The 24,280-nt window shown below is 34.2% G+C and overlaps 7 protein-coding genes across 10 annotated transcripts; 3 read left to right on the top strand and 4 right to left on the bottom strand.

The window, feature by feature from the left end:
• Window positions 1-16: 16 nt before the first annotated feature.
• LOC105197269 (ras suppressor protein 1) lies at window positions 17-3,100 on the bottom strand. The gene is made up of 8 exons (XM_011163565.3): window positions 2,865-3,100; window positions 2,085-2,135; window positions 1,164-1,284; window positions 937-1,055; window positions 780-862; window positions 571-685; window positions 351-483; window positions 17-156 (listed from the first exon to the last, which is right to left on the bottom strand). The coding sequence occupies exons 1-8, from the start codon at window positions 3,010-3,012 to the stop codon at window positions 72-74; spliced, it is 855 nt and encodes a 284-aa protein (XP_011161867.1). The 5' UTR covers window positions 3,013-3,100; the 3' UTR covers window positions 17-71.
• Window positions 3,101-4,051: 951 nt separating this feature from the next.
• LOC105196436 lies at window positions 4,052-7,730 on the top strand. Of its 2 annotated transcripts, none has more exons than XM_039455822.1 (3): window positions 4,052-4,243; window positions 5,387-6,176; window positions 7,593-7,730. In XM_039455822.1, exons 1-3 carry the CDS (start codon window positions 4,153-4,155, stop codon window positions 7,639-7,641), a joined length of 930 nt encoding a protein of 309 aa, XP_039311756.1. In that variant the 5' UTR covers window positions 4,052-4,152; the 3' UTR covers window positions 7,642-7,730. The 2 variants fall into 2 exon arrangements, with proteins under 2 accessions (XP_039311756.1, XP_039311757.1); XM_039455823.1 differs by lacking the exon at window positions 7,593-7,730 and adding an exon at window positions 6,272-6,674.
• LOC105200690 (putative nuclease HARBI1) lies at window positions 6,879-8,950 on the bottom strand. Its single transcript, XM_011168352.3, has 3 exons — window positions 8,588-8,950; window positions 8,369-8,512; window positions 6,879-8,142 (listed from the first exon to the last, which is right to left on the bottom strand). Exons 1-3 carry the CDS (start codon window positions 8,917-8,919, stop codon window positions 7,341-7,343), a joined length of 1,278 nt encoding a protein of 425 aa, XP_011166654.2. The 5' UTR covers window positions 8,920-8,950; the 3' UTR covers window positions 6,879-7,340.
• A 655-nt stretch (window positions 8,951-9,605) lies between these two features.
• LOC120356858 (putative protein TPRXL) lies at window positions 9,606-11,954 on the top strand. 2 transcript variants are annotated; one of them, XM_039455820.1, is made up of 5 exons: window positions 9,606-10,031; window positions 10,311-10,467; window positions 10,641-10,759; window positions 10,985-11,338; window positions 11,711-11,954. In XM_039455820.1, the coding sequence occupies exons 1-5, from the start codon at window positions 9,857-9,859 to the stop codon at window positions 11,932-11,934; spliced, it is 1,029 nt and encodes a 342-aa protein (XP_039311754.1). In that variant the 5' UTR covers window positions 9,606-9,856; the 3' UTR covers window positions 11,935-11,954. The 2 variants fall into 2 exon arrangements, with proteins under 2 accessions (XP_039311754.1, XP_039311755.1); XM_039455821.1 differs by having other exon boundaries at window positions 9,889-10,024.
• LOC105207145 (protein ALP1-like) lies at window positions 11,939-13,848 on the bottom strand. 2 transcript variants are annotated; one of them, XM_026141300.2, is made up of 3 exons: window positions 13,669-13,848; window positions 13,334-13,430; window positions 11,939-13,244 (listed from the first exon to the last, which is right to left on the bottom strand). In XM_026141300.2, exon 3 carries the CDS (start codon window positions 13,082-13,084, stop codon window positions 11,984-11,986), a length of 1,101 nt encoding a protein of 366 aa, XP_025997085.1. In that variant the 5' UTR covers window positions 13,085-13,244; window positions 13,334-13,430; window positions 13,669-13,848; the 3' UTR covers window positions 11,939-11,983. The 2 variants fall into 2 exon arrangements, with proteins under 2 accessions (XP_025997085.1, XP_025997055.1); XM_026141270.2 differs by having other exon boundaries at window positions 11,939-13,430.
• A 605-nt stretch (window positions 13,849-14,453) lies between these two features.
• LOC105202579 lies at window positions 14,454-17,914 on the top strand. The gene is made up of 5 exons (XM_011171161.3): window positions 14,454-14,682; window positions 15,570-15,773; window positions 16,263-16,556; window positions 16,673-16,915; window positions 17,098-17,914. The coding sequence occupies exons 1-5, from the start codon at window positions 14,659-14,661 to the stop codon at window positions 17,284-17,286; spliced, it is 954 nt and encodes a 317-aa protein (XP_011169463.1). The 5' UTR covers window positions 14,454-14,658; the 3' UTR covers window positions 17,287-17,914.
• LOC105202578 (protein SMG7) lies at window positions 17,704-24,177 on the bottom strand. The gene is made up of 7 exons (XM_011171160.3): window positions 24,026-24,177; window positions 23,748-23,817; window positions 23,306-23,644; window positions 22,065-22,804; window positions 21,831-21,974; window positions 19,507-21,521; window positions 17,704-18,821 (listed from the first exon to the last, which is right to left on the bottom strand). Exons 2-7 carry the CDS (start codon window positions 23,777-23,779, stop codon window positions 18,597-18,599), a joined length of 3,495 nt encoding a protein of 1,164 aa, XP_011169462.1. The 5' UTR covers window positions 23,780-23,817; window positions 24,026-24,177; the 3' UTR covers window positions 17,704-18,596.
• Window positions 24,178-24,280: the final 103 nt, after the last annotated feature.

Below are 24,280 nucleotides of genomic sequence, written 5' to 3'. Positions count from 1 at the left end.
ATAAAAATAATCTCCGTACAAGATTAGGCAGAGATATTATTATTTGGTCAGGATGTGAAAACGAGCATAGATTAACGAGCGCGTGAAATTTTCTTGCTTTTATCGTTCTCGATGGCAGGTGGCGGGCCTTTGGCACTTTGATGTCGATTGTAAACGCTGAAAAAAGTGACAAATACTTGTTGTCAAGGCATCTCTCGATCACAATGTTAGTTAAAATTTTAATTAAAGCATTAGAAGCGCAAAAATCGCGATAAAATTCATGTAAAAAGAATATTTAAAAAATTGTCATTTTGTTTAATTTTTAAAAATTGCTGTGTAGCAGTTTTTAATAAAACGATAAGAATACCTACTATCGATACGTCTCTGAGCGAATGTAGTCCATGACGTGAGATATGCCCACTTGCAGCTGATCGCCAATCGGAGTAACCCACGGATTGAATTCCATTCGGAATACCGCTTTGTTACTCACCAAATCTAAGTTCCCTGTAATGTAAATTATACGATACATGTTCTGCTCATTAGCTATTACTATATGTAATATAATTATATGCATCGTCATATTCTATTTACCTATTTCGGGAGGCAACACTGTCAAACGATTTCCCTGAATATGGAGTTCTCTAAGACGTATCAGCTCACCGATCTCTTTCGGTAATTCAATCAGATCGTTTTCCCTCAATACGAGCTGAAATATTTCGAAAGATCGAGACAATCTCGTCGAGAGAAACAGGATATTTTTTTATGAAGCTGTAAAAAGAAAGCTCTAAAAAACCTCTTACAATTTGAAGATTTTTCAACTGGCCGATTTCAGGTGGCAGGTACTCAAAATCGTTGTCGGCGAGATAGAGCGCTCTTAGGGTCTCTAAAGAAAGAACAAATTAATGTAGAAAGTTTTGCAAAGAGACACATTTACCTCATCTAACAAGCGTAACTGACCCATCATGAAGAAGTTCCCAGGTAGATTCTTTTCGCTGAGATTGTTGTACGTCAAGTCCAACACTTCGAGGACCGGAAACGCACCGAAGCCGCGAGGAAGCACGTCCAACCGGTTCATTCTACGGAAAATTAAACATTTGAATAAATTTCCATCGCGTAATATATAAGAGCTATATATAAGAGAATACGTGGAGAAGGAAGAATATATTCTACAAAATTGTACTGACCCTACGTTCAGAATCCTCAACTTCGGCATTTGCGATAGAGATATAGGTAGCTCGACGATATGATTGTTGAAGAGATTCAGTATCTCTAGGTTGACTAGATTGGCGAGACCCGGTGGCACCGCTATGTATCAATAACCACAATTATCATGATGTATCGATTAAATTATTCGCTAGAGGTGTGCAAATAATTTGAATTCAAATAATTCAAAAATTTTAAATCATTAACAATTCAATTTCAAATTAATCGCATTTTTATTGTTTCATTTATTTTATATCTTCCATGTAACCAATCTTGTATCAGCATGTACCAATTTTCATGCCTGATTGACAATTTTTTCAAAACTTTTTTTACCGTTTCTAATTTTTATAAGCTATTTAAAAATTTGTGTGCATGATGGACAATCGTCTTCGTAAATTTATTTCAACATTTCATAGATTTGTATCATGATTTTATTTTATTTTAGAATGTAGAACACAAAATTAAAAAAAAATTGCTCTATTATATTTAACATTGTAATTTGTACGCTAATACTCATTTATTAGTATGTATGTACAATATCCTCACACTTATTATCGGTATAGCATCTATATCTTACAAATTTTTATTTAGTACATATCATTTTTTTATAATTATTTGTCAAAGTTCTTGTGATCAATTTTTTTTGTGTATTAAAAAAGATCTGCAACATCATTCAAAATATTTTATTACGTTTAAATTAGCATGCAATGTAAATCCAGGAAAATTTAATTCAAATTTTATTTTTATTTGAATCAAGGAGTTTTGATTTGATTCGGCATCAAAATTTCAAATTCGATTTAATTCGTTTTCGAACATATCATCAAAGATGCGATTCGACCTCAGAAATGTTTGATTCGTACACCTCTATTATTCGGTAATATAAATTTAAAGATAAGTCTCACCTTGAATTTTATTGTGACTTAGAGTCAGTCTCGTTACGTTAATCATATTTACTGAAATACGTAAAGACTTTTATAAATTTATTTGCAGCTTAAGAATGAATATCATATGTCGTTCTCGTCAAATAAAAATAATTTTATGATTAAAAAAAAATTCTGTTTAAATATTAATATTTTAATATATTAAGTTTCAACGTTCACATATCATGTATCTTTAATCGTTTGCGCCATTTTAGGCAAGTATGAAATTGTGCTACAAGCGATTCAAACAAATTGAAAATTCAAAAAATCAATTAAAAGGAAGTAATCTAGCCAACACAAAGTTACAGTTATATAAATGTTAGGTTTAATTTCTCTCTCAACAATGTAACTGTTATATAACAGTTGCATTGTTGAATGGGAAATTACAACTAACATTTATATAACTGTAACTTTGTGTGTTTGCAGGAGCCGTATTCTGTAACTCTTAACGACAGCTAGAGATATCGTTACGTATCGTTGCGCAGCTTTTCTATCATGTATAATATCTGCGCAACGACGCTGTAACGATACCGAATTGTCGCTAAGGAGTTACAGAATCCCGTTACTGGAAAGAAGTGTCAAATTTAAAGGGCGCGAGCAAACGAACGCGTGCGCATGCGCCAACGCGCCCACGTGATCCGGTTCACGCGTAGATGGCTGTGGACGCGGATTGCGGAGCAAGAGAACCAGCCGCGGGCGACAAGTTGCCTAATTTGGCGATCCGCGGTGACGCGCGCGCGAGGACGCGCCGATGAGACTCACGCAATCCCGGCATCTCTTCGAACGTTGCGATACTCTTGTCCGCGAGATCCAGCTCGGGATTCTGGATCTCCCGGGCCTCGTCCAGCACTTTCTTCGTCTTCGACATCTTCCCCGCAGGAATGCACGACACTGGCGCGGTCTGATTCATTGCGCGCGCAATCGCCTTGCCACCGGAGCGTCGGAGTATCGGAGGAGTTGGCGTCACCCGTTATTGGTGGCTGTGCGACGATATATGTTCATACGCTATTCCTCCCGCCAACGTTCTATCGTTTCCAGCTCGTCAGATGGCGGTTCTTGTGCCTCTCATTCTACTACTGTTATAAATTTATACTTGATATAAATTTGACGATCTAATTAATTTGAAAATTACAATAGTACGTTGAATCAATGCTCTTCAGATTTAAAATCAAATCAATGTTGCTGAAACATTGCAGCAATATTTTGCAATGTTTTTACAATGCTGTATGGGAACTATTTCCCTACATTACACTATTGTAATGTAAAGTATGTGCATTGTAAAGATTTTGTATAAAATTTTTATAAAGATACAAAAATTAATGCAAAAATTATTATAAGTATTGAAAAATGTTTTTCGTATATGTATATGTGTAATATTTATATATAATTAAATAATTTAATATAAACAATTAAATATGTTTATTATATTTTTTTGTATTTACGCGTTTTGAACTTGTTTTTCAAACATAAAAATGTGTACAAAATATTTATATATATATTTAAAATATATGAATTTTTTGATAAATTTTTAAAAATATTTTGTACTGTCTAGGATAGGCAGTATTTAAAGAGTTAAAACAATATTAAATAGAAGATAAAAGAATAAAGACCGCTCTATATAGCGTAGTCCAATTTTCGTTCAAAATATATTATTGGCGTCGTTCTATTCTTGTTTATGCCTAAACGTAGAATGATATCAATAGTGGTTTTAAGAGCGTGAATCGGACCGCGGTCTGCATGTGATGATGTCAATGTATTGGAATTCATTACGCACATGGGAGCTGACTAGGGGTGCGTTCCGTTTCAAGCATCATGCGCATAGACTGCAGAAGCAATCGTTCCGTTTCACCTAATGCGCGCATTGGTAGCGCATAAAATTTCCTAGATTCCTCCCACCACTAGCGCATGAAGAGCGCATGGGCTGCCTCAACTCCCGAGGTGAGGCAGCCCATGCGTTGTCTATGCGCTAGTGGTGGGAGGATTATGGCGGGAATGAGGTGGGAAGTGAAGGATTATTGTTTGGGACTGTTCTTCCAATTTATTATTTATAATGTCTTTAAAAAAATTAGAAGTTTATGTGAATAACGAATTATGGCAGTTTGATGTATCCGATACAGAATTCCAGGCGGCAATAACTGGCAGTAAGTGTTAATATCGTCAAAAGTTGTGATTAACCTCAAATTTTAAGGGTCCTTATAAAAGAGTGTAATATTCATTGTTATGGTTATTTTAACTGTATTTTTTATTTATGTGAAGTAAATTTCATATCTAAAACATTGACTTACAATAATTATTAGGAACTCAAGAGCCTATACCAAGTTGTCATTGTTAACAATTGTACATAATAACAATAATCTTTTTCGCAATTAATAACACAATTTATAGACTATAATAATAGATTAAACATCTTCTATTTAACAAACATTTCAACCTATTTAATTTGGTCTTTATCAATATTGATTGATGTAAACAATGTGATTGTGTATAATGACAAAGCATTTTTTGTAAACATGCCTTTTACTGAATCCACAGTCTTTGAATATAGAATTTCTTTTCTCCGTTTTATTTTTTAACGCCATGATCAGCAAATGTTTTTAAAGCAGTTCATGTGTAAAAATTTGTATTTAATCCAATTATATTATAATTAATATTGCTTATCTCTCATTCTTTATTGTGACAGTCTCGTAATTAATAATTATTAATTTTTTGTTGTACTAAACTGTTAATAACCATTTATCATTATTAGTGTATTAAATGTCTCAATTTTATATTTATTAGTAATAGAATAATAAATTTAAATTTATACTTGCTGATATGGTATTAAACAATTTTTCATAAGCATTGAAAAATGAGAGAAAAGGAATTCTAAATTCAAAGTATACGGATACATTACAAATTCGATAAAAGACATGTTTACAAAACATGTTTTATGTCATTACATATTATTTTTATCGATTAACATTAAAGATCAAATTAAATAGGTTCGATAAAACATTTGTCGAATAAAAGATATTTTATCTATTATCTATTATTATAGTTCATAAATTGTATTAATTACGAGAAAGGTTATTGTTATTTTGTACAATTGTTTTATCAGTAATAACAGCTTGGTAGGTTCTTAAGCCACTAATAAGTCTATTAATTTGATTAACTCAATAAGAGCCTGAATAATAAATAATTGTTATTTAATTTTAAAGCATTGAATTCCAATTAAAGTATTGTTTTTTTAAAATAGTACTTTTTAAAATATCTTGAGTAATTAAAATCTTGCTTTATTTTGACAGATGAGAAAGTCATCAAGTTTTTGGTGGCCCGAGAAAGTGAGAGGCGAAGTATGGCGGTAATCAATAAAGATTTTCAAGAATCAAGGGAGTCTGCAGACACAGGTACGGCAAACGAAGTCAATAAAGAATTACAAGAACCAGGGGAGTCTGCAGACATATGTATGGCAAACGAAATCAAGAAGGACTCATTTGTTTGGCCAGATCAGGCAGTTCTTTTATTTTTGGAGACCTACCGAGAGAAGGAATCTGAGTTTGCTTTGGGTTTGAAACGTCACAACAAAATATGGCTGGAAATTGCTAACGAAATGAAGAAGGCAAATTATAATGTTAATGCTACTCAATGCCAAAACAAGATGTCTGGACTAAAAAGAACGTATAAAAATATAAGTGACAGCAACAAAAAATCAGGTAATCATTCAAGTTCCTGGGCTTTTTACTCTATTATGGAGTCAATATTTGGAGAAAAGGCCTGGATAGTACCTGCATCAATAGCCAGTAGCGATGGTCTAATAGTCTCAGGCTCATCCTCCAGTTTATCAGAAAAAACAGAAACAGATGAACCAAGATTAAAGAAAAGGCGAGTGGAATCAATTTTGGAATCATTTATCACAGAAATGAAAGAAAATAAGCAGAAGGACAGGGAGGATAGAGAAAAACAGAGACTTGAAAAAATAGCAGAAAAGGAAAATAGACGACAGCAGATTAATCAAGAGCAATGGACAATGCACAAAGAGAGAATACAAATCCAGCAATCTCTGATTGAAATACTGTCTAAAATTGCTGAACGCAAGTAAGAGCTTATTCTATAGAACTTTTATTTGCGCTCACCAATAAGTGTAATAAGCTTCAGTTGCAAACTTATTGATATTCTCTTATTTTTAACAGTTGTGATTAATAGTAACTACACAGGGTTGTCCTTTTATACTAGACTGCATCACGCTAGTCAATATTCTTTTAGTTAATTATAAGTGAAATATATTATTTAGTTTTTTATATGTGCGTATCTGAGATAAATATATATTCATATCAGACTATGCACCGAGATTAAAAATTAGTAGATTAATAAGCTTAACGTTGTTTGATATTTCTTATATATTTTATGAAAGTGTATCATTTAAGGTGGTCTGTTACTTTATGTAGTTTCCTATTTGTTTACTTAATTATAAGCTGAATTGAACTGATATGATTTTTCAATTATATTTTACAAATGGGTAAGAATTATTTTTTTGCAAGTTATTGTACTTGTTCTTTAACATAATTAATATAAAGTCGTTTTTATCGTTAAAAATATCTAAATTGCAATTGCTAATAATTATAATTTACTGATTAGTCCTTTTTTCTTTCCAAGAAATATATATATATATATATATATGTATACATTTTTTACTGTAAAGTGAAACAAAATATTCAAAATCCAATACTCATACTTTTTGTAATTTGTTAAAATTGCGAATAAATGCATGTGCAATATAAAAGTAAACATTTCAAAACATTTATTTAAAACCTTTATTACCTTTTTATAATTGTATATATAAACAAACAAGATTGCTTAATGCAATCTGTACAATAAGTAATGAAACATATAATTATAAAAAAAAATAAAGTTTTAAAACTTTATTTTCTTTTTATAATTACTTTTGATATGAACTCTTTTAATAATTGTACACACAGAGGTATATTTAGAACGCATGCTTCGGATATAAATTGGGCCGTGTTAAAGTAGTAAATAATTAAAAAGAAATATGTTGAATATGCTCCGATACGCGTGCAACTTAAATGAATAGGCATTCCTAAACAAACGAGACTGTTTCTATGCTTTCCGTGGTGGCTTCTGTTATTTGCTACTAGCTTGATGATAATGAAAAAGATGACAAAACATATTCGTCGTTTAGTAACAGTGAAAAGAATTTTAGCGAAAAAGATGAAATGTGCACGGTGTATGTCATAATAACTGCTAATTATTTTCATTTTCAAGTCTCATCCTCAATTCGTTCATAATTCTTGTTCTCTTTAGGATACCCAAATCTATATTTGCTGCTATATTAGGAACAATATTCTCATTGTTGGGACAGATAATAACGTCAACATGATCATTTTGTTGTATGCAGATGTTATGCATTACACAGCATGCAATAATAAATTGTGGTATCTTAGTGATATCAGTCAGAGGCAAACAGTCGAGTAAAATTCGAAATCTTACTTTCAGAAGTCCAAAGGCTCTTTCAATGGCCATGCGAGTAGATGATAAGCAATAATTGAAATTCTTTTGCCTTGTAGTAAGGTGTCCATTATCTCTAAACGGTACAATGCAATGTGAATGAAGTGTATATGCTGCATCTCCAATAATATGAGAATCTGAAGGAAAATATTCATCTGGCCTTTGGATGAAATCAGCTAGAGGAGAATTCCTAAAAACTCGCGCATCATGCACAGATCCTGCATGGCCAACATAGCAATGTGTGAATAGACTTCGAGCATCACACACAGCTTGAAGGTGAATGGCATGATAATTTTTTCTACAAATGTAGGAAGCTGCATCTTTTTGAGGAGCTCGTATCTGTATAAAAGAGCCATCAACAGCTCCAATGACTCCTGGAAAACCTTTTGCTTTTTGAAATTCTTCAATAACACGAGTAGCTTCCTCTTCTCTTGGCCATTTTATAAAACGTGGTGCTAGACAATGGAGGGCGTATGTTACACGTCTCACAGCGCGTAATGCAGTAGCCTTTCCCACACCAAATTTAACGCATACAGATCTGTACACAAAATGATAGTCCGAGCTTATCTAAACAAACTTGCATGTAAATAAAAATATGTACAAACAAATGGATTGGTTCATTTTCTTATGCATGTACTAAAATGAATTAATCAATTTCCTTATGTGTATATATATTTATACGTATTAAGCAAATTTTCCTAGATATGCTCTTACAGTTGCAATACTATATTATTTCTTTTAGTGGTTTCAACATAATCGAATACCGATATGAATCTGGAGTAGCCATGAACCATAAAGTTATCATAAACTGTTTCTCAGGAGATATTTGTTTCCTTCCACGAGTATTTGTGACATTTAAAGCAGGCCTTAAAAGCCTTAAAACTATTTGAAATGTCTCTGGAAATATTCTGTAAAATAATCAAAGTCAAACATATTACAGACCTATATTTTTTTAGTGTGATAGGAAATACATTCGTACAAACCTAAAATGTTCTTTAAAAATTATTTTAGAATATCCTGGAACAACTCGTTCCACATAATCATTTAATTTTTCTTTCAGGAAAGTTTCACCCCGCGTCTCACTCACCATCAATATGGCATACAATGTGCATATATCATCTTCTTCGCTAGAATTCTCTTCACTGCTGCTAGATGACGAAGAAGTTTTGTCATCTTTTTCATAATCATCAAGCTGGTTGCAAATAACAGAAGCAACCACAGAAAGCACATTATCAACCGGCATTTCATCCGCCATATTTATTTGAAAACAGCGCGTAGCTGTGCGCATGAATTCGTTCCGTTTTTCTATGCGCATAAGAGCAATAGGAAAAACGGAACAAGCTCATGCGCTCATGCGATGCGTTGTCGTCCCATGCAGTCCATGCGTGAAACGGAACGCACCCTAGAGAACCTCTAGAGGTGAGAATCGCCAAGGGGGGTCACGTGACCGATCTTGTGATTGGCTGGTGGAAATGTGCAAATTTTTACATTGCGACTTCAATCCGTTGACGTCGACACGCGTCATGCGAAGTCTGCGAAGTGACACGAACTACTGATTCAATCAGTGGTTCGTGTCATTTCGCGTGACGCGTGTCGACGTCACGCATTGAAGTCGCAATGTAAAAATTTGCACATTTCCGTCAGCCAATCACAAGGTCGGACACGTGACCCCTCTTGGCGATTCTCTTTCCTAGGCTGTGTTCAGAGGGTCGATCATGAAACTTTTTCCCTAGGGCGGAAACGTGAAAAGTGAAATGCCTCGTGCCCACAGGACGCGGCAAGGCTTGCCGCGCGGCGGAAGTTGGCATGGTAGCCAATCATGAAGTTGAACTCGATCCAACTTTTGCCGCGAGGCGGAAATTACATCCAGGCGAACGAGACGTTGATTGGCTATCGAAATATTCCTCAGCCAACTTCTGCCGCGCGGCAAGCCTTGCCGCGTCCTGTGGGCACGAGGCAAAAATCTTTACCATTGAAGTTAAAGCTAAGACTCCATGTATGCGGTGAGCTGCGGCAAATGGTGCGGTGACCAATCAGAGATCAGGGATCAGGCGGGCTGCGGCAAGCTCCGGCATGCCGCACCGCACTGCGTTGAGATCAAAATATTTTAATTTTTCCGCATGCCGCATGCCGTTCGGCTAGAGTCGGCAACTATCGAAGATTTTCGGGGATTAGTGAAAACGGTGAAAACTGTTGAATATTTACTAGATTTGTAGGTTATTGTCATACTGCATCATACGTCGTACGAAGCAATGGCATTATACGAAAATACATCTGTGGAATACAATTCTGAAGATTTTAATGAACTCATAATTCATTACATTAGAAGCCGCCCACAATTATGGGACTTAAAAAATAAACAATATAAAGACAACGTGGTAAAAAAAAAATTATGGTGTGAACTGGCTCAAGAACTTAATGTTAGTGGTATGTATTACTTAAAAATATTTATAGCGTCTTTATAAGAAAGATATGTTAATATACTTCCTAATTCTTATCGAAGACTGTTAATTAATAATGCAAATTAAAGTTTCTATTCTAAGTCATACTCTTTTAAAACAATATCAGTATTTATTGAAATAAAATAACATTTTAAAAATTGAAATTTATTATAAATATATGTTCTTAGATATAAAAAAAGTATAATGTAATAATACTTGTGTTATATTATTTAATGTTAATATTAAAATTATGATAAATTTGTAGAGGATTTAGTGAGAAATCGATGGAGGAATATTCGAGATCGGTACATGAAGGAGAAAAAGAAATTACAAACAAAAAGTGGACAAGCAGCTGTTCAGTATTCTGTATGGTCACTTATGCCAAGTTTAAGTTTTTTGTCAGATACAGTGGAACCTCGCAAGTAAGTTTACTTATTTCGAATATATTTATGATGATTTTATTCTAGTTGATAAATGCATATTAAAATTCATGATGTTAATTATATTATTATTTGATTGATGATTGTAATTGTCAATTCCTCATTGTCATAAACAATATGCTTCACGTAAAATAATAAGTTTTGTTTTCAATTAGAACTGTGACAAATTACGAAAATTTCGGCATTGAACATCCTGTATCTATTGATGCATTGTCACCAGCATCATCGGAAACATTTGTAGATATACATAGTGCATATGATACACAAGAACAAGGTAAATTAAAAAAAAAATTTGTAATAAATAATTCTGTACACATAAAAAAAATTTCTTGTACAGTTAACTTTATATGCAAACTAACATAGTTTGAAGCCGAGATATTGTTCAAAAGTCTGATTTGAAACTGTGTTACGAAATACCTTGTACAAGAAAATTTTCTTCATATAATACATTTTTAACATTAGAATGTCTTATTATATATTTTTAAACATTATTTTACAGTACACAATATGGAGGATACCAATATAAGACAGACAAATCAAACAGAATTTTGTTCACCACAGTTCAGGTCATTGCCTCGTCCTAACAGTGCCTCGTCTCGTTCTAATAGCATCTCGCCTTATCCAAGCAGTGCCTCGCCTCGTCCTAACAGTGTCTCGCCTCGTCCTATTGATGCCTTTCCTAGTTCTACAGGAGCTCCATTTATTCGTACTTCGAACATTTCACGTCCTGAGAGCATTTCACCTCGTCCCTCGAGTGCACCATATCTTCGAGACAGCGTCTCGCCCTGTTCTCGGAGATCTGATACAGTGGGCAGCTATTCTCAACAAAATTACGCACAATATGCAAAACGAGGTAAACTTATTGTGTTTCGTTATTTGAAAATAAGTGATATATTTAAATTACTTAATTATTAAAAAAATAGTTTTAGAGTGCTTCTATCTTATAACTGATTTACTAAATATCTTAATTATATATGTTATTACACGGTAAAGAATTTTTTTATAGGTATATAATTATATATATTTTAATATATATGGACATTTGATTTGTATAATTATATGTATAATTATACATAAAAAATTTTTTTACCGGGTAATAAAAAAAGTATTTAATTAACCAAATTTTACTTCATTACAATAAAAATTATGTATCTCATAATTGCAAAAATTTGATAAAAATATATATAATAATTATATTTTCATAATATTTATTTTTCTTTTTTAGCAAAAAAGCAATTGCCTGAAACGCGTACAGATGCGGTCGACCAGGCAATTTTAAACTTGGTGGAAAAACGAAATTCAACCGACACCATGAATTCAGACGATCTCTTTTATTTGTCTATATCGCGGGATTCACAGCAACTAAACGTAAATGCGAAATTACGTTTAAAAGCACTAGTATTACAAGCGCTTTCTCAAGTTGTAACAGAGGAACAAAATAAAATCTAATCAATTGCATTTTTTATAAATTATGTATTACAATCAATTAACCTTTTTCCTATTGCATATACGCTTCCCGTTGATAGTTCGGAAGCTTATTCCATTGCCAAGGTACCTGACCTTCTTTCATAAAATAGTCTGTATACATTTCTCGAATTCTTTTAGCGTCATTTGTACAGTTTCTTGATGTATTTGATGCAAAACCTCGAAGTGCGCCAGATGGTTCTTCGTTTCGCCATTGACCAGGTTCTACATTTCCATAGCGATCTTCTACATCTACAAAACCTACTGGAACGTATCTTCTTTGTGCAGGCAAAACGTTCAGTTCCGCATTTCGAAGCCAATTGTGCAGTACTACACAACTTTTAACTATATTATCTACAGTTGAAAGTGATGCAACAATTGATCGTCGGAATATTCTCCACCTGGCTGACATTACTCCAAATGCGTTTTCGATTAGACGCCTTGCTGTACTCAAGCGATAATTAAAAATAATTTTTTCTGGACTCAAGTTAGTACCAGAATATGGTCGCAATAAATTTTTTAATAATGGGAATGCAGCATCACCAACAAATACTACGGGAAGGCAAATATTTGTGCCCGGTAATGTTTTGGGTGGAGGCAATGGTAATGTTCCTGTTTCGATGCATCTTCCAAAATCTAAATTTTGAAAAATACCTCCGTCGCTTTCTCTACCAGCAGAACCGATACTAACATATACAAAGCGAAGATCAGCATCAGAAACTCCCATTAAAACAGTACTGAATGTGCCTTTGTAGTTATAGAAAGCTGATCCTGTATTTTTAAAACATTGTGCGGTAACGTGTTTCCCGTCAATTGCGCCGACACAATTTGGAAAATGCCATTTATTTTCAAAGTTTTCTGCGATTTTAATCCATGTTTGTAGAGTTGGTGGAGGAAGTACTTGAGGCTGTAGTGTTTGCCAAAGTGCTTCTGTTGTTTCTGCAATTATTTTCGGTACAGTAGATTTACCTACGCGGTAAAGATAATGTAGACTTGCCATACTATCCCCAGATGCAAGGTATCGCAACGTCAATGATAATCGTAGTCCTGGATGCAATGGTTCTCTTGTCAAATGTACTTTTGTAACAATAGGTTCTATCATTGCTAATAATTCATCAAATTGAACGGGAGACATGCGATGAAAATTGTGAAAACGTTCTGCGTCACGGCGAAGTTCAAGCACAAGGTTATCATAAGCACCTTGAAGATGACGTTCGTCTATAATAGGATGAACCCACCATCGAGCTGTTCTCCGATTAATTTGTTGCCTTTCTAGCTCTTGTCGTCTTCGCCTTCTTCGTAGCCACAATAATAAAGCAAGGTGATCGTCATCGTAATTCATTTTGATATTATTGATGGTAATTATTCAGTTTAGAGGCCTCACCTCCGATTTTGACGAATTTAGGCTTAATTGACGCGTTTTTGCATATAACGAATCTGGCAGAAAAAAGCGACAGCAAGGGTCCCTACGCAGGGTATCGCTGTGAAATAACATTATCGCATAAAATAAAATTATATTGCTAAAAGCTTTCGCTTTACTAAATTGATAAATATAACATAAATTAAATTAAAGTAGGCAACAGATGTTCAGTATAGTAATAGACTCACACATTTTATATTAAAATACACTATATTTAAAATATGATAATGTTATCATATACAAAATCTTTTGCCTTACTAAATTTATAAGTTTATCATATATTAAAAAGGAAAACTTACAATTAGTAAAATTTAATTTTTATGTTTTTATATCTAAACTACGATATGGTTACTTTAACTTGAAAACGTCAACAGCTTCGATTTCCGCACGTGGCGTGGCGTTAGGCTCTACCGCGTACATGGAGTTGCCTTCCGCATGCGTTTGCCGCAGCTCACCGCATACATGGAGTCTTAGCTTAAGGGTGCCGTCACATGCGGCGTAACTTGCGTAGCGTAATTTGCGTATTCTAGTAACTTACTAAAATATGTTACGCCATTTAAAAGCCTTCTTTCACATGAAGCGTATTTCGTGGATTTTTAAGAAATGCGTATCTAATGCAACCAATTGCTGATTAGGGTTTCTCTTGTACTCTCTAACAGAAATGCTAAACAAATTTACGATTGGTTTTTGTAATTTACGCGCTCGGAAAGTACGCCTCATGTGGAACTGATACTCTACACACTAGTATGTGTGAATTATCTATGTGCAAATCTAACCTGTGCGGGCATATATTCCTGTTCTTTGTAATTTTTAAAAATTTATATATTTAAAACAAAATAAATATATGTTAGGCATTTAAGAAAAAGAAAGCATTTTACATGCAAGAAATTCAAGCAACACGGACATATCTATTAATGTACAACTATAACCTTAAAATGACAGAATGTTATTACAGAATAGCTATTATGGTAAAGATTTTCACTTTTCACGTTTCCGCCCTAGGGGAAATGTTACATGATAGACCTCCAGATTTCAGAGCAATGCTCATGTTCGTATAATCAGCCTAGTTATATTTCTTCGTATAACTGGCAAACTTGGCCAACATGGCGACGGGGAATTCCGTGACGATCAGAAGGGTAGAGAAGGAAGAGGAGGAAAAGAGAATCAGAGATAAGAGTTTAGCTTTATAGCAAATATCTTGTACACCTTACTGGTCATCTATCTCTTCAAAATACTGTTGCTTTGTTGCTTTGTGATCGTATTTTGAACCTTAAATACGCCTAATCACGATGGTGGAGGAGATTCGCGAAATGGTATAGTATTGTAGACATCGATACTTTTACGTGCCAGCACAATTCTTCTGCAGATCTCATGTTTCATCCTAACGTCAATTGTATCTCGATACGTTATCAGCAGATTATAGCTAACAATTGAAAAATAATATTATCGATTAAGTCATTTACATTAATTAATTGAAATAAATATAATAATGAAAATAAAAATAATGAAAATGTACATAAAAATATGAAAGTCAAATGTTAAGAAAGTTACTTAGATTATTGAAAATACAGATTAATAAATACAAACATCACACATTTTAGATTTTGTATTGTTATGTTAACCATGTTAACCTTTTAAAACATTGACTCAAAGTCGTATAAATTAATACACTTTTTAAACTAAATTAAGTTATAGTTAATGGTTTATAAAATTAATTTAGTTATGTTAAAAGTTATAAGAACAAAGCCTATCTCAATTAAAAAATTATGTTAGAATTAAATTGAAAGTTACTTTTGAAAAGAAATTATTTATATTAAATTAAGAAGTTGTAATTTTTCAAAGTTTGATTATTTAAAACAATTATAATTTTTTTGGTGGAAGATTAAATAAATGTAATATTTTATTTGTGATTAAAGTTTGTCTAAAATAACAAAATATTGTTTTTTGTGGAGGTGTATCTTTTATATAGATAAATTTTTAACTTAAGAAAAAAATTTAATAAGTTAAAGTTTATATGCTTTAAAAATAATTGAAGTTAAAAATTAGATCATTTAATATTAGCTAAATTAAGTTAAACATTATTACCTTTCAGCTTTATTATTTAACTTTGAACTTTTTAACTTGATTCCAATCTTATATTGACTATATGTAAAATATAATACTGTACTGAATGATTGTTCTATAATTTTGATTGTTTCAGTGGTGTGATTCATTGGAGGAATTGCTCCAATGTCCAGTGTGCTTGGAAGTTATGCAAGGTGTAAAAATTCAGTGTACAAATGGACATCACATATGTCAATTCTGCAAGGAGCAGCTGCAGGTGTGTCCCATATGCAAATCTTCCTTTATAGGAACAAGAAATTTGGCAGTGGAACAACTTTCTGCAACATTGCATGATATAAAGGTATGATCTTGATTATTTTCAGTTATTGCAATAATGATGATAATAATAATAAGCAGAATTGGGAAGTAACGCATTATAATATTGTTACCATTACTTCTTTTGGGTAACAATTATTAATTTTCCCTGTCTGTAATGGTAATGTCGTTACAGTAATGGAAATAAATTTTATCATTATTTTATAAATGTACAATATGTGAACTGTGTTGCAATTAATTAAAATTACTGTAGATTTCATATTAAACTGATCGAATAGTGATACTTAAGTACCAATTTATTGATCAAAAAAGATCATCAAAATATCATGAAAATGCAATGTTAATGGCAAGGGTAACATTAATAATTATAAAGTAACGTTTCCAACCCTGATAATAAGGAATTAAGAATAATGCAAGGATAATACGAGACAATTTTAATTCAGATGTTTTACATTTTTCCATAAAAAGGTGACTGGGCCAATATAATTTTAAATAAAAGTATTGTATTTCTTAGTTATCTTTGCTGCATCCATATCATGCACTGAACAGAAGAATCCTACATAACAAAGTTTGTGTGGCGACTCAAACCGACGATATTTCTATGCCTTCTATTGCTTGTCAAACCGAATCTATAAATGAAGCTAACGCAATTACTGTTAAAAACGAACAGCAAAAGTCGCCGATAAATTTGGCGCCTCGAGTTGGGAAAGGAACATATCCGTGTGGTATTGGAACTTGTGTGATGGAATTACCACATGGAAGAATGATCGGTCATCTGAGATATCATCACAAAGATGTATTTTACGAGGTAGAATGTATAATGGTTGCAATTAAAATTATGATCAATAGTGTAATTAAGCTTTTTGATAATATAATCGAATTATTAGAATTTTTTAAGATTGTAATTTTTATGATTAATTCTAGTTTAACACGAAAGATAATGTGTTAAACAAACAGTGGAACCTGGAGTATGTAATAAATCGAGATTATGATTTCGCTTTTCATATCAAAGAAATGGGACTATTTTTTTTAAACGTGTCTATAAATCAAATGGGTGATCTGATAGGTTCCTTACAAATTGTCAATTGCATAGCTGTAGCAAAACAATTCATGTACACGTTTGAAGCAGTCGGAGCGTTTAATTCTTCTGGTACATATAATGGCCCGGTAAGATTATGTCCATTGTTATTTCTATTATATTATTTTAAAATAAGATTATAATATGCTTTTATAAATAATTCTACCATCTTTTTAATAGAATTTTTGAAGCAGCATTTTATATTCAATGTTATTATTACCTAATAATAAGATAATAATGATATGTTAAGACAATTTATATTTTTAAACAGGTGAAATCATGCAGAGCGCCAAAGCAGAGTTACGCAAAAGACTGTCTGCACATACGCGAGAATAACATGCGCCTTATAATTGACAATAGAAACTGTTTTCAGTGCAATCTAACGATAAAACGAAGAATCGATTATAGAGCGCAAAATAATACTCCAACGAATACTGATGACAGAATAAATTTTTTTTAAAAAATCTATATTATATAAAAAAACTGGTTATTTTGTTAATTGGTTTTCATGTAAAATGTAACATTTCCATATAAGTAATTGAAGTTTAATCTCCTAATTTAGTAAAAAAAAAGTTAATTATTCATTACGTTGCCAATTTTATAACTGTCGATGCAACTTCAAGTAATTTAAAATGTTCGAAATAAGAGTTTTGAAGCTCTGTTAGTTCTTAAATTTACATTTTGCAGCATTGCCTAATTGATAAACCAAAAAAGAGATTGAAAAAAACTGATTTTACTGTGGATTACAGACATATATGCAGATACAGCGACAATTTTTCAACAAACGTTTTTAGTTTAATATTTCTTTACAATCTCAGACTGCTCTGTTTAAGAAAAAAATAGGAAAGGGAGTACAAAAAAGTATTGCTTGTGTATATTTTGCCTGGAACACTTCCTATATATTCTTTTAGTAAAATTAATATCAGAAGCTTGATATGGAATGAGAATTTCAAAAACTTTATCGCGACGAAACGAAGGAATATGTATTATAACTCATGACGTATGTGATATAACTTATATATAATATTACAGACAGAAAAATCATTAATGTGTGATACTCTTACGAAATAAAGTTATTACATTAAAAACGAGTGTGTTCAACCATAATTTTCGTTTTCCTGCCTGATTTTCAAGTGTATGGTTTTGGCATTCGGGATGTTGTGACAATGAGACAACACAGGACGACGCGCGTTGCTTGATTGTTTTTGATAAATGAGACGTGTTTATTGTGCGTCTTCTAAATACGTCAAAGATACAAAGTCACGCGCGCTCGTCACTCGTAATTAGTGTCTACATTTTTCCTTTATTTCCTGTGTACTAATTAACATTTTGCTAAGAGCTATCGCATCTTGCACCTCTAATACCTTTTTTTTGTTGTTTTTCTATTTATTCCCAAATTAAATTGCAGTTGTGAATCGTCATTCGGTAAACATTTGTCTCTCGTTTTGCTTTGCTTGATTTGCAAGAAATTCACTCCGAAAAATGTGTATTTCGAGTCTCTTGCAGATCTCACATGTGCAATTGAAAAATAACGAAGATTATATTACCCCTGTGCATATCATAATGCCTCGAGGAAGACGCTGCGCCTTGGTCAACCTCAGTTATTCGTTCTTCTCTACATATCTTTTAAGAATTTCGCACATCTCTTGTCGAATGATTAGGTAATTATTCGCCGCCGCGCAGCACGCTTGTGGTTACTTAAATCGGCATACGCTTGAACGCGAAATTACACTCTGCTTGACCTCCTCAGCGGATCCTTCGCGTGTCCCTTCAAGTGGTACCCCCCTCGCGTAGCGACTTCTGTTGCTTTAAAAGCCGTTCTAATGGGGAAGGACCCGGCCCAGACCACAGAGATTGTTGATGAAGTCGCGTTTTCATTGGATCCTGATTAGTCGAGCCCGAATTAATCGATGTATTAACGGTACTCCACGTGTTGCCACTGAATAGGGAGTAAGTATTGCCGGTACTCACTGCTTGGGACGGCTTCTGTTCGAGCTAAATAAGAATATTAAATTATATATATCATATATTAAATTATTCAAGATTCAGAGTATTTAATAAATAAATTCAATACAAAATATTAAATATATACAAAATTTTTAATAATAAATTTTTGCTGTATACGAAGTAAGAGAATTATCTAATTTTTATGTGAAATAATTCTTATAATTTTCACATGCATTGAATTAAAATTGTTAATCATTACATAACTTTGGAAGGTTTTATTAATTGTATCATGCACAATACATGTGATTTAAATATATATGATGAATGATTAAAGATTATTTTCATTTTTATCAAAAATTATATGATTATGTACATAAAGACAAATAATTCAATTTATATTGAAAGAAGAATAAATGAAAGAAGTAATATCTAAAATTTTTATATTTTTTGTATTATAAAAAATATAGTAATTTGTCAGCTTTTTGAAATTTTATTCTTATTTGTTTTCCAGACTTGGGTATATTAAACTAATAAGTTTTTCAAATTTCTTCAAAATCTCCCAATATATTACAAATTATTTCAAATTTTTTGAGTGTCAAGTAAGTTTTGTCAAATCAAAAAAACACATTTTGTGATGTAAGTTAATGGGAACATTTTACACTTATATTTTTTTATATATTGCACAAATTTTGCCACATATTTTAAATACTTGCATTTTAAACAACTGACTTACCTCAAACAATCTGGAATCTTCAAAGTTATTTCCTGCCATAAGTTGTCTGCTATGTTGTTCGTTTTGTTGTGGCTGATAATTTTTGCCTGGTGTCAATGGCATTCTACTCGTCGTACTTCCGAGATTAGACGAATCGCTCCAGTTGGAGAATGTGTTATCGTTGGTTGTTGAATCTTTCATGTGTATCTGGGCCGTTGCATTACTAACCGAACCCGCCCACCAGGCAATCGGCGGTTGAGGTGGTCGACTGTCTTTCCACAAGTTAAATTGTTCGGTCGGTTCGTAATTGCAGAACATGTAATTATTCGCCGCGGGTTGTTGCTGTTGCTGATTCTTAGTCATCTGATTCGGGAATGAGAAATCCATTGCGTCAGAATTTTTGTAGAACGACGGTGACGGTTGACTTTGTGATAATGATTGTCCGAAAGTTTGATTCTGATTGAAATGATTGAAGTTTAGCTGGAAATTTGATGTGTTGGTCGGGCTCTGCGAATTTGCCAGTGTCGTCAAAGTTTGCTGCTGAGGATCCTTTTCGTATATCGACAATGCTGACATCATCGTCATGTTCGCCATACTCGACCCGTTCATATTTAACTGACCATGCATGTCATTTGGCCTGGGATTGCTCTGCATCATGCTCTGCTGCTGCTGCTGCAACCCTATCGAGTGATTTTGTTGCTCTATACTCATACCTGGCTGTAGCCCCATATTATTTGCTTGCAAACTCATATTTTGTGGCATCATATTTTGCTGAGCAGGCGATCCCAATCGTATGTTTTGCTGTAGCAATTGCGCGGAGCTATGGGATACATTTTGCGACATCCTCTGATGCAATGGTCTGCTTTGATTGATTGCATGATGCATTCCATTAATGCCTTGTGATATTGCTGGTACTGGTTGGCTATTATTATTGAGTTGCCCTTGCATTTGATAACGCGGCGCGTTTGCTAGTGGCGGATGATTCGCCATGAAATTTTTACCAAATTGTGGACTTTGCACGTTGAATGATTGATTTGGATAGCAAAGTGGACCCAATGTCGAAGCCTGTTGGCTGCACTGCGTCGTCATGCCAGTGTGCATTTGCGGAAGCATTTGCTGAGTAACTTGCTGAGGTTGTTGTTGCTCTTTGGCTGTTAACTGATTTACTTGAGCGGGCATAGGAATGCTAGGTGGCAATTTAGCGGGTCTTTGCTGGCTCTGACTCGACGCAGATTGGTTCTGACCAGTGGGTGGAGCGATCGGCATCGCCGATAACCGGTTTTGAACATTAACGAGAATATTATTTGTATTGGCAGCTTCGTTAGCTTTGGGCATCTCTGGAATTGGCGTCGGTTTATTCGCAACAGAAGTAACCGGTGGTACGGTTAATACTTTGGCCTTTTTATCATTTTCTTCTTCAACGACCACGGGTGATACGTTCTTGAACGTTACTTGCTTCTGCTCGTTCTCCGCACGACGCATGATCGCTTGCATTGCTATGTTTTGTCGCGGTTTCCTCGCGCATGGAAGAGAATTTGTTTCGCCGCTGCTGCTCGTCTCTGCGGTATTCACCAAGGAATCTCGGTTTCGTTCCAAGGAGCCTTGCGGTTTAAGAATACCCTGGAAAATCTTTTTATCTGAGGGAATCTCGATATCGGTTTCCACCGAACTTTTGCTACTAGCCACTTCGGACAGTACTGGACTCGAAGTGGAAGTATCAAGTTGTTTGTCCTTATTCAAGCTGAGTTCCTCGAGTTCTTTCATTAACTCGTTGCTAGGCCCAGCGCCGTTGCTCATAGATGTAAATCTGTTATCGCCCGTTTTTTCTTCAGTCATAATCGAAATTGGCGTTGACCCATTGATTTGATACTGAGCGAAGCAATGGCCCAGATGCAGAATTCGTATCGCCCGCAACTTGTTCAATGTCGTAACATCGCCCTCTAACGCTGTATTCGTGAATCTGAGATTCTCGAAACTTTTCTCTAACGGTAGAAAACCCTGAAGGTCACGGTCCTCTGGCAGTGGTACTGCAGCATCTGTTCCATATATATTACATCAAATTTTAATTTTTAATTGCGATATTTTAATATATGTCTCATATTCATGAATATATTCACAAGCAATATTTGTTAGAGTGCAAATTTATAAATACAAATTATCAACATAATATAATACTAGATAATTATGTGGCTAAATTATTACTTTGATTACTTTGATATATATTTTTTATTACTAATTACTTTGATATATATTTTTTTAATTTTTAAATTCATTGATTAAATTAAATATGTTACCAATAATTTTACAAATTGCTTAATAATCTTAAATGCATTGCAGTTACTTACATTCAGCATATTTGAAATCCACTACACAATTCTGCAAGGCATTCAAAAGTACGCAAAGACTGGGCCAGATCTGTAATCTCGATGTAAAAGCAACTTCCTCCAAAACCATAGGTTTTATGTTGATCCAATCAAGGCACAGTTTTACTGCAGGAAAAGGATAATATTATCTGTTACTCAAATCTGTTTTGCCAATCTATAAAAAATATACATCGCAAAGATACACCAGATACTTACTAGAAGGCAAGGCAAAGTACTCGATGATAGAGTTCTTTATCGTATAGACGGGTAGCAGCAAAGCAGACAGAGTGCCTGCAATTAGATCCAGTATACAGTCACGGGCGAGTCTTTTATCGTTAACCATTTGCTCGTTTTTGAGCAATTCCGTGCTTTCGGTGCCAATTCCGGCTGTGTGTTGCAGTGCATATAGATTAATCACCAACATCTGTATAAGCATCCATGAACTGAAGCTCTCAGTGGCCACCAACGCGGTCAGTGTCTCTGTTAGTTGCTTGCTGTAAGAGCACGCTAGCTTCAAATCGCCAAGAATGTGAATTATTCCGTGTAGTTTCAGAAAGACAGCAATGTACTCCTGAGAATTTAATTTGGTCTTGCCGTCGATATTGAAGGACTTATCGTTCAAAGCAGAGGACAGAGTTGTGGCGAGATTTGCTGTAGCTACGGGAAAAGGATGTTTCACGGCTACCGAACGTGCGTAATGAAACACGGTACCCAATTTGTCACCACGGGAAGCTTCTAGAAGCGCCAGTTGATTATATGGCTGTCCGCTGGATGGTGATAGCGAAACAGCGTGTCTATAAAACATCTCGGCTTGTTTGCTCTCATTTCTATATCGCGCGATATCGCCCAGATGTACAAGGCAATATTGGCAGGCGTAAAAACAAGAAGATTTGTGAGGCGGAGATAATTTCTCAACAGCCTTCCAGGGAGACGTACATCCGTATACATAACCTTTCCTGCAAAAATTGATCAAGTTCATTTGGTAATACATAATCTCAATCTATATAAGATATAAATTAAAAATAAATTCAAAATACTTGTGCAAAAAGATGGCTAGTTATTATGCTACATATATGATCAAACTTTAAATAGGAAAATATTTTATTTTGATAAAAACAAAATCTACAAAACATCAGTTTAATTTCAAACATGAATTAAATGAATTATATTGTTGTATCATCTTTTGGAACATAAAAATTTCTAAACAATAATAATAATAAAAGTTTAAGGTTAGGAATGATGCATAAAAACAATTGATTTGTAATTAGTGAATCCTGGGTTTAATCCTGATTCTTAAATCAGGCATACCTGGGTTTTATTAACAAAATAATTTAAGATTTTTGAATAAAGGATATGATAAAGGATAATTAAGGTAAAAGAAATTTAAAAAATCACAAGCTTAGTCCTCCAGAAAAAGAAATAAATGAATAAACAAAACTTGTGCAAAAGATATGTACCTTCTAAATGGTAAATCTAGGTCAAATACAGTACAGATTTCCTGTAGCAAGGTCAGGTAGAAACCGCTGGCTGCTTCTAAGCACCAACTGAGCAACGCTTGGGACTCGCCACGTTTGGGATTCTTCTTGTCCTTAGCCTGTGATTGTAAAGTCACTATATAATTCTTAAATCCCAGACTCCACAGTTCCTGCTCGACCTTCTTGTCCAGGGCATATTCCAAATCCAGTATAAGGACTTGTTGATATATCTTTTGTAGCTGCTGCTGGCATACCCAGGCATCGTTATCATTGAGAAGATCCTTGCAGCGCTGAACTTTGTCTTTTAACGGTTCCGCTTTCCTGTCAAATGCATTTCGTATGTTAATAGAAAACAAGATCCGAGATTTATACATGACAACGCGATTATGCTTGATGACACGTCTATAAATTGATCGAAACTTACTTCAGAGCCTGAACGGCCGCCTTTAGGCCCATATTCCGTTCGCCCTGCGGTCAAATGCGACGTCCTTCACCTGCACAATTTGTCACGCTGTTAATGTATCATCCTGATCGAGGAAAAGGAGGAATTTAGCTTCGCGAGGGCTTTAATTTTGCAACAACTCCAAGATCAATTCCCTATCTTAACCTCTCATCGCAGAGAATGCTCTGATTTTCGACCGCGGCCACTATCGGCGGATCACGCTTGGACGTGATATGGAAAACGATCGCGGACAAACGTACGTTTCGTCATCATCCGTCCGGAAAAGGAAAAAAATCCGCTGTGCACGATGCTGTTGGAGGAAATCGCGACGCAATTGCTCGCGCTCGGCAGAAAGTTGACTAAGTGGTCGCCATTTTTTTTTCCAGCGCACCGAAAGCACAAATAAGCACAGCCCGTCGCGAAGTGCGCGACGTAACCCCGACCTAACCTAATAATTCGAATCTGTCTCTTCGCCGAAGGCGTTCTCGTTCTCGCAAAGATAAAGAAGTTAAAAA

Source organism: Solenopsis invicta, chromosome 12, assembly GCF_016802725.1.
Source record: "Solenopsis invicta isolate M01_SB chromosome 12, UNIL_Sinv_3.0, whole genome shotgun sequence".
Taxonomy (NCBI): domain Eukaryota; kingdom Metazoa; phylum Arthropoda; class Insecta; order Hymenoptera; family Formicidae; genus Solenopsis; species Solenopsis invicta.
This window is presented reverse-complemented; position numbering and strand designations above follow the sequence as displayed.

Coding starts and splice junctions, on each gene's coding strand:
- LOC105197269 (XM_011163565.3), bottom strand. CDS start 3,012: ATGAATCAGACCGCGCCAGTGTCGTGCATTCCTGCGGGGAAGATGTCG. Junction 484..570: donor AGTGTTGCCTCCCGAAATAG/GTAAATAGAATA, acceptor TTTACATTACAG/GGAACTTAGATTTGGTGAGT. Junction 157..350: donor CGCTCAGAGACGTATCGATA/GTAGGTATTCTT, acceptor CACTTTTTTCAG/CGTTTACAATCGACATCAAA.
- LOC105207145 (XM_026141270.2), bottom strand. CDS start 13,291: ATGAATTACGATGACGATCACCTTGCTTTATTATTGTGGCTACGAAGA.
- LOC105200690 (XM_011168352.3), bottom strand. CDS start 8,919: ATGCGCATAGAAAAACGGAACGAATTCATGCGCACAGCTACGCGCTGT. Junction 8,513..8,587: donor ATTTTTAAAGAACATTTTAG/GTTTGTACGAAT, acceptor ATTATTTTACAG/AATATTTCCAGAGACATTTC. Junction 8,143..8,368: donor GCTACTCCAGATTCATATCG/GTATTCGATTAT, acceptor TTTTGTGTACAG/ATCTGTATGCGTTAAATTTG.
- LOC105202579 (XM_011171161.3), top strand. CDS start 14,659: ATGGTGGAGGAGATTCGCGAAATG. Junction 14,683..15,569: donor TGGAGGAGATTCGCGAAATG/GTATAGTATTGT, acceptor TGATTGTTTCAG/TGGTGTGATTCATTGGAGGA. Junction 15,774..16,262: donor CAACATTGCATGATATAAAG/GTATGATCTTGA, acceptor TGTATTTCTTAG/TTATCTTTGCTGCATCCATA.
- LOC105196436 (XM_039455822.1), top strand. CDS start 4,153: ATGTCTTTAAAAAAATTAGAAGTTTATGTGAATAACGAATTATGGCAG. Junction 4,244..5,386: donor CCAGGCGGCAATAACTGGCA/GTAAGTGTTAAT, acceptor TTATTTTGACAG/ATGAGAAAGTCATCAAGTTT. Junction 6,177..7,592: donor TCTAAAATTGCTGAACGCAA/GTAAGAGCTTAT, acceptor TCTTACTTTCAG/AAGTCCAAAGGCTCTTTCAA.
- LOC105202578 (XM_011171160.3), bottom strand. CDS start 23,779: ATGGGCCTAAAGGCGGCCGTTCAGGCTCTGAA. Junction 23,645..23,747: donor GCGGCCGTTCAGGCTCTGAA/GTAAGTTTCGAT, acceptor TGCATTTGACAG/GAAAGCGGAACCGTTAAAAG. Junction 18,822..19,506: donor AAGATTCCAGATTGTTTGAG/GTAAGTCAGTTG, acceptor ATTCTTATTTAG/CTCGAACAGAAGCCGTCCCA.
- LOC120356858 (XM_039455820.1), top strand. CDS start 9,857: ATGGCATTATACGAAAATACATCTGTGGAATACAATTCTGAAGATTTT. Junction 10,032..10,310: donor TCAAGAACTTAATGTTAGTG/GTATGTATTACT, acceptor ATAAATTTGTAG/AGGATTTAGTGAGAAATCGA. Junction 10,468..10,640: donor GATACAGTGGAACCTCGCAA/GTAAGTTTACTT, acceptor GTTTTCAATTAG/AACTGTGACAAATTACGAAA.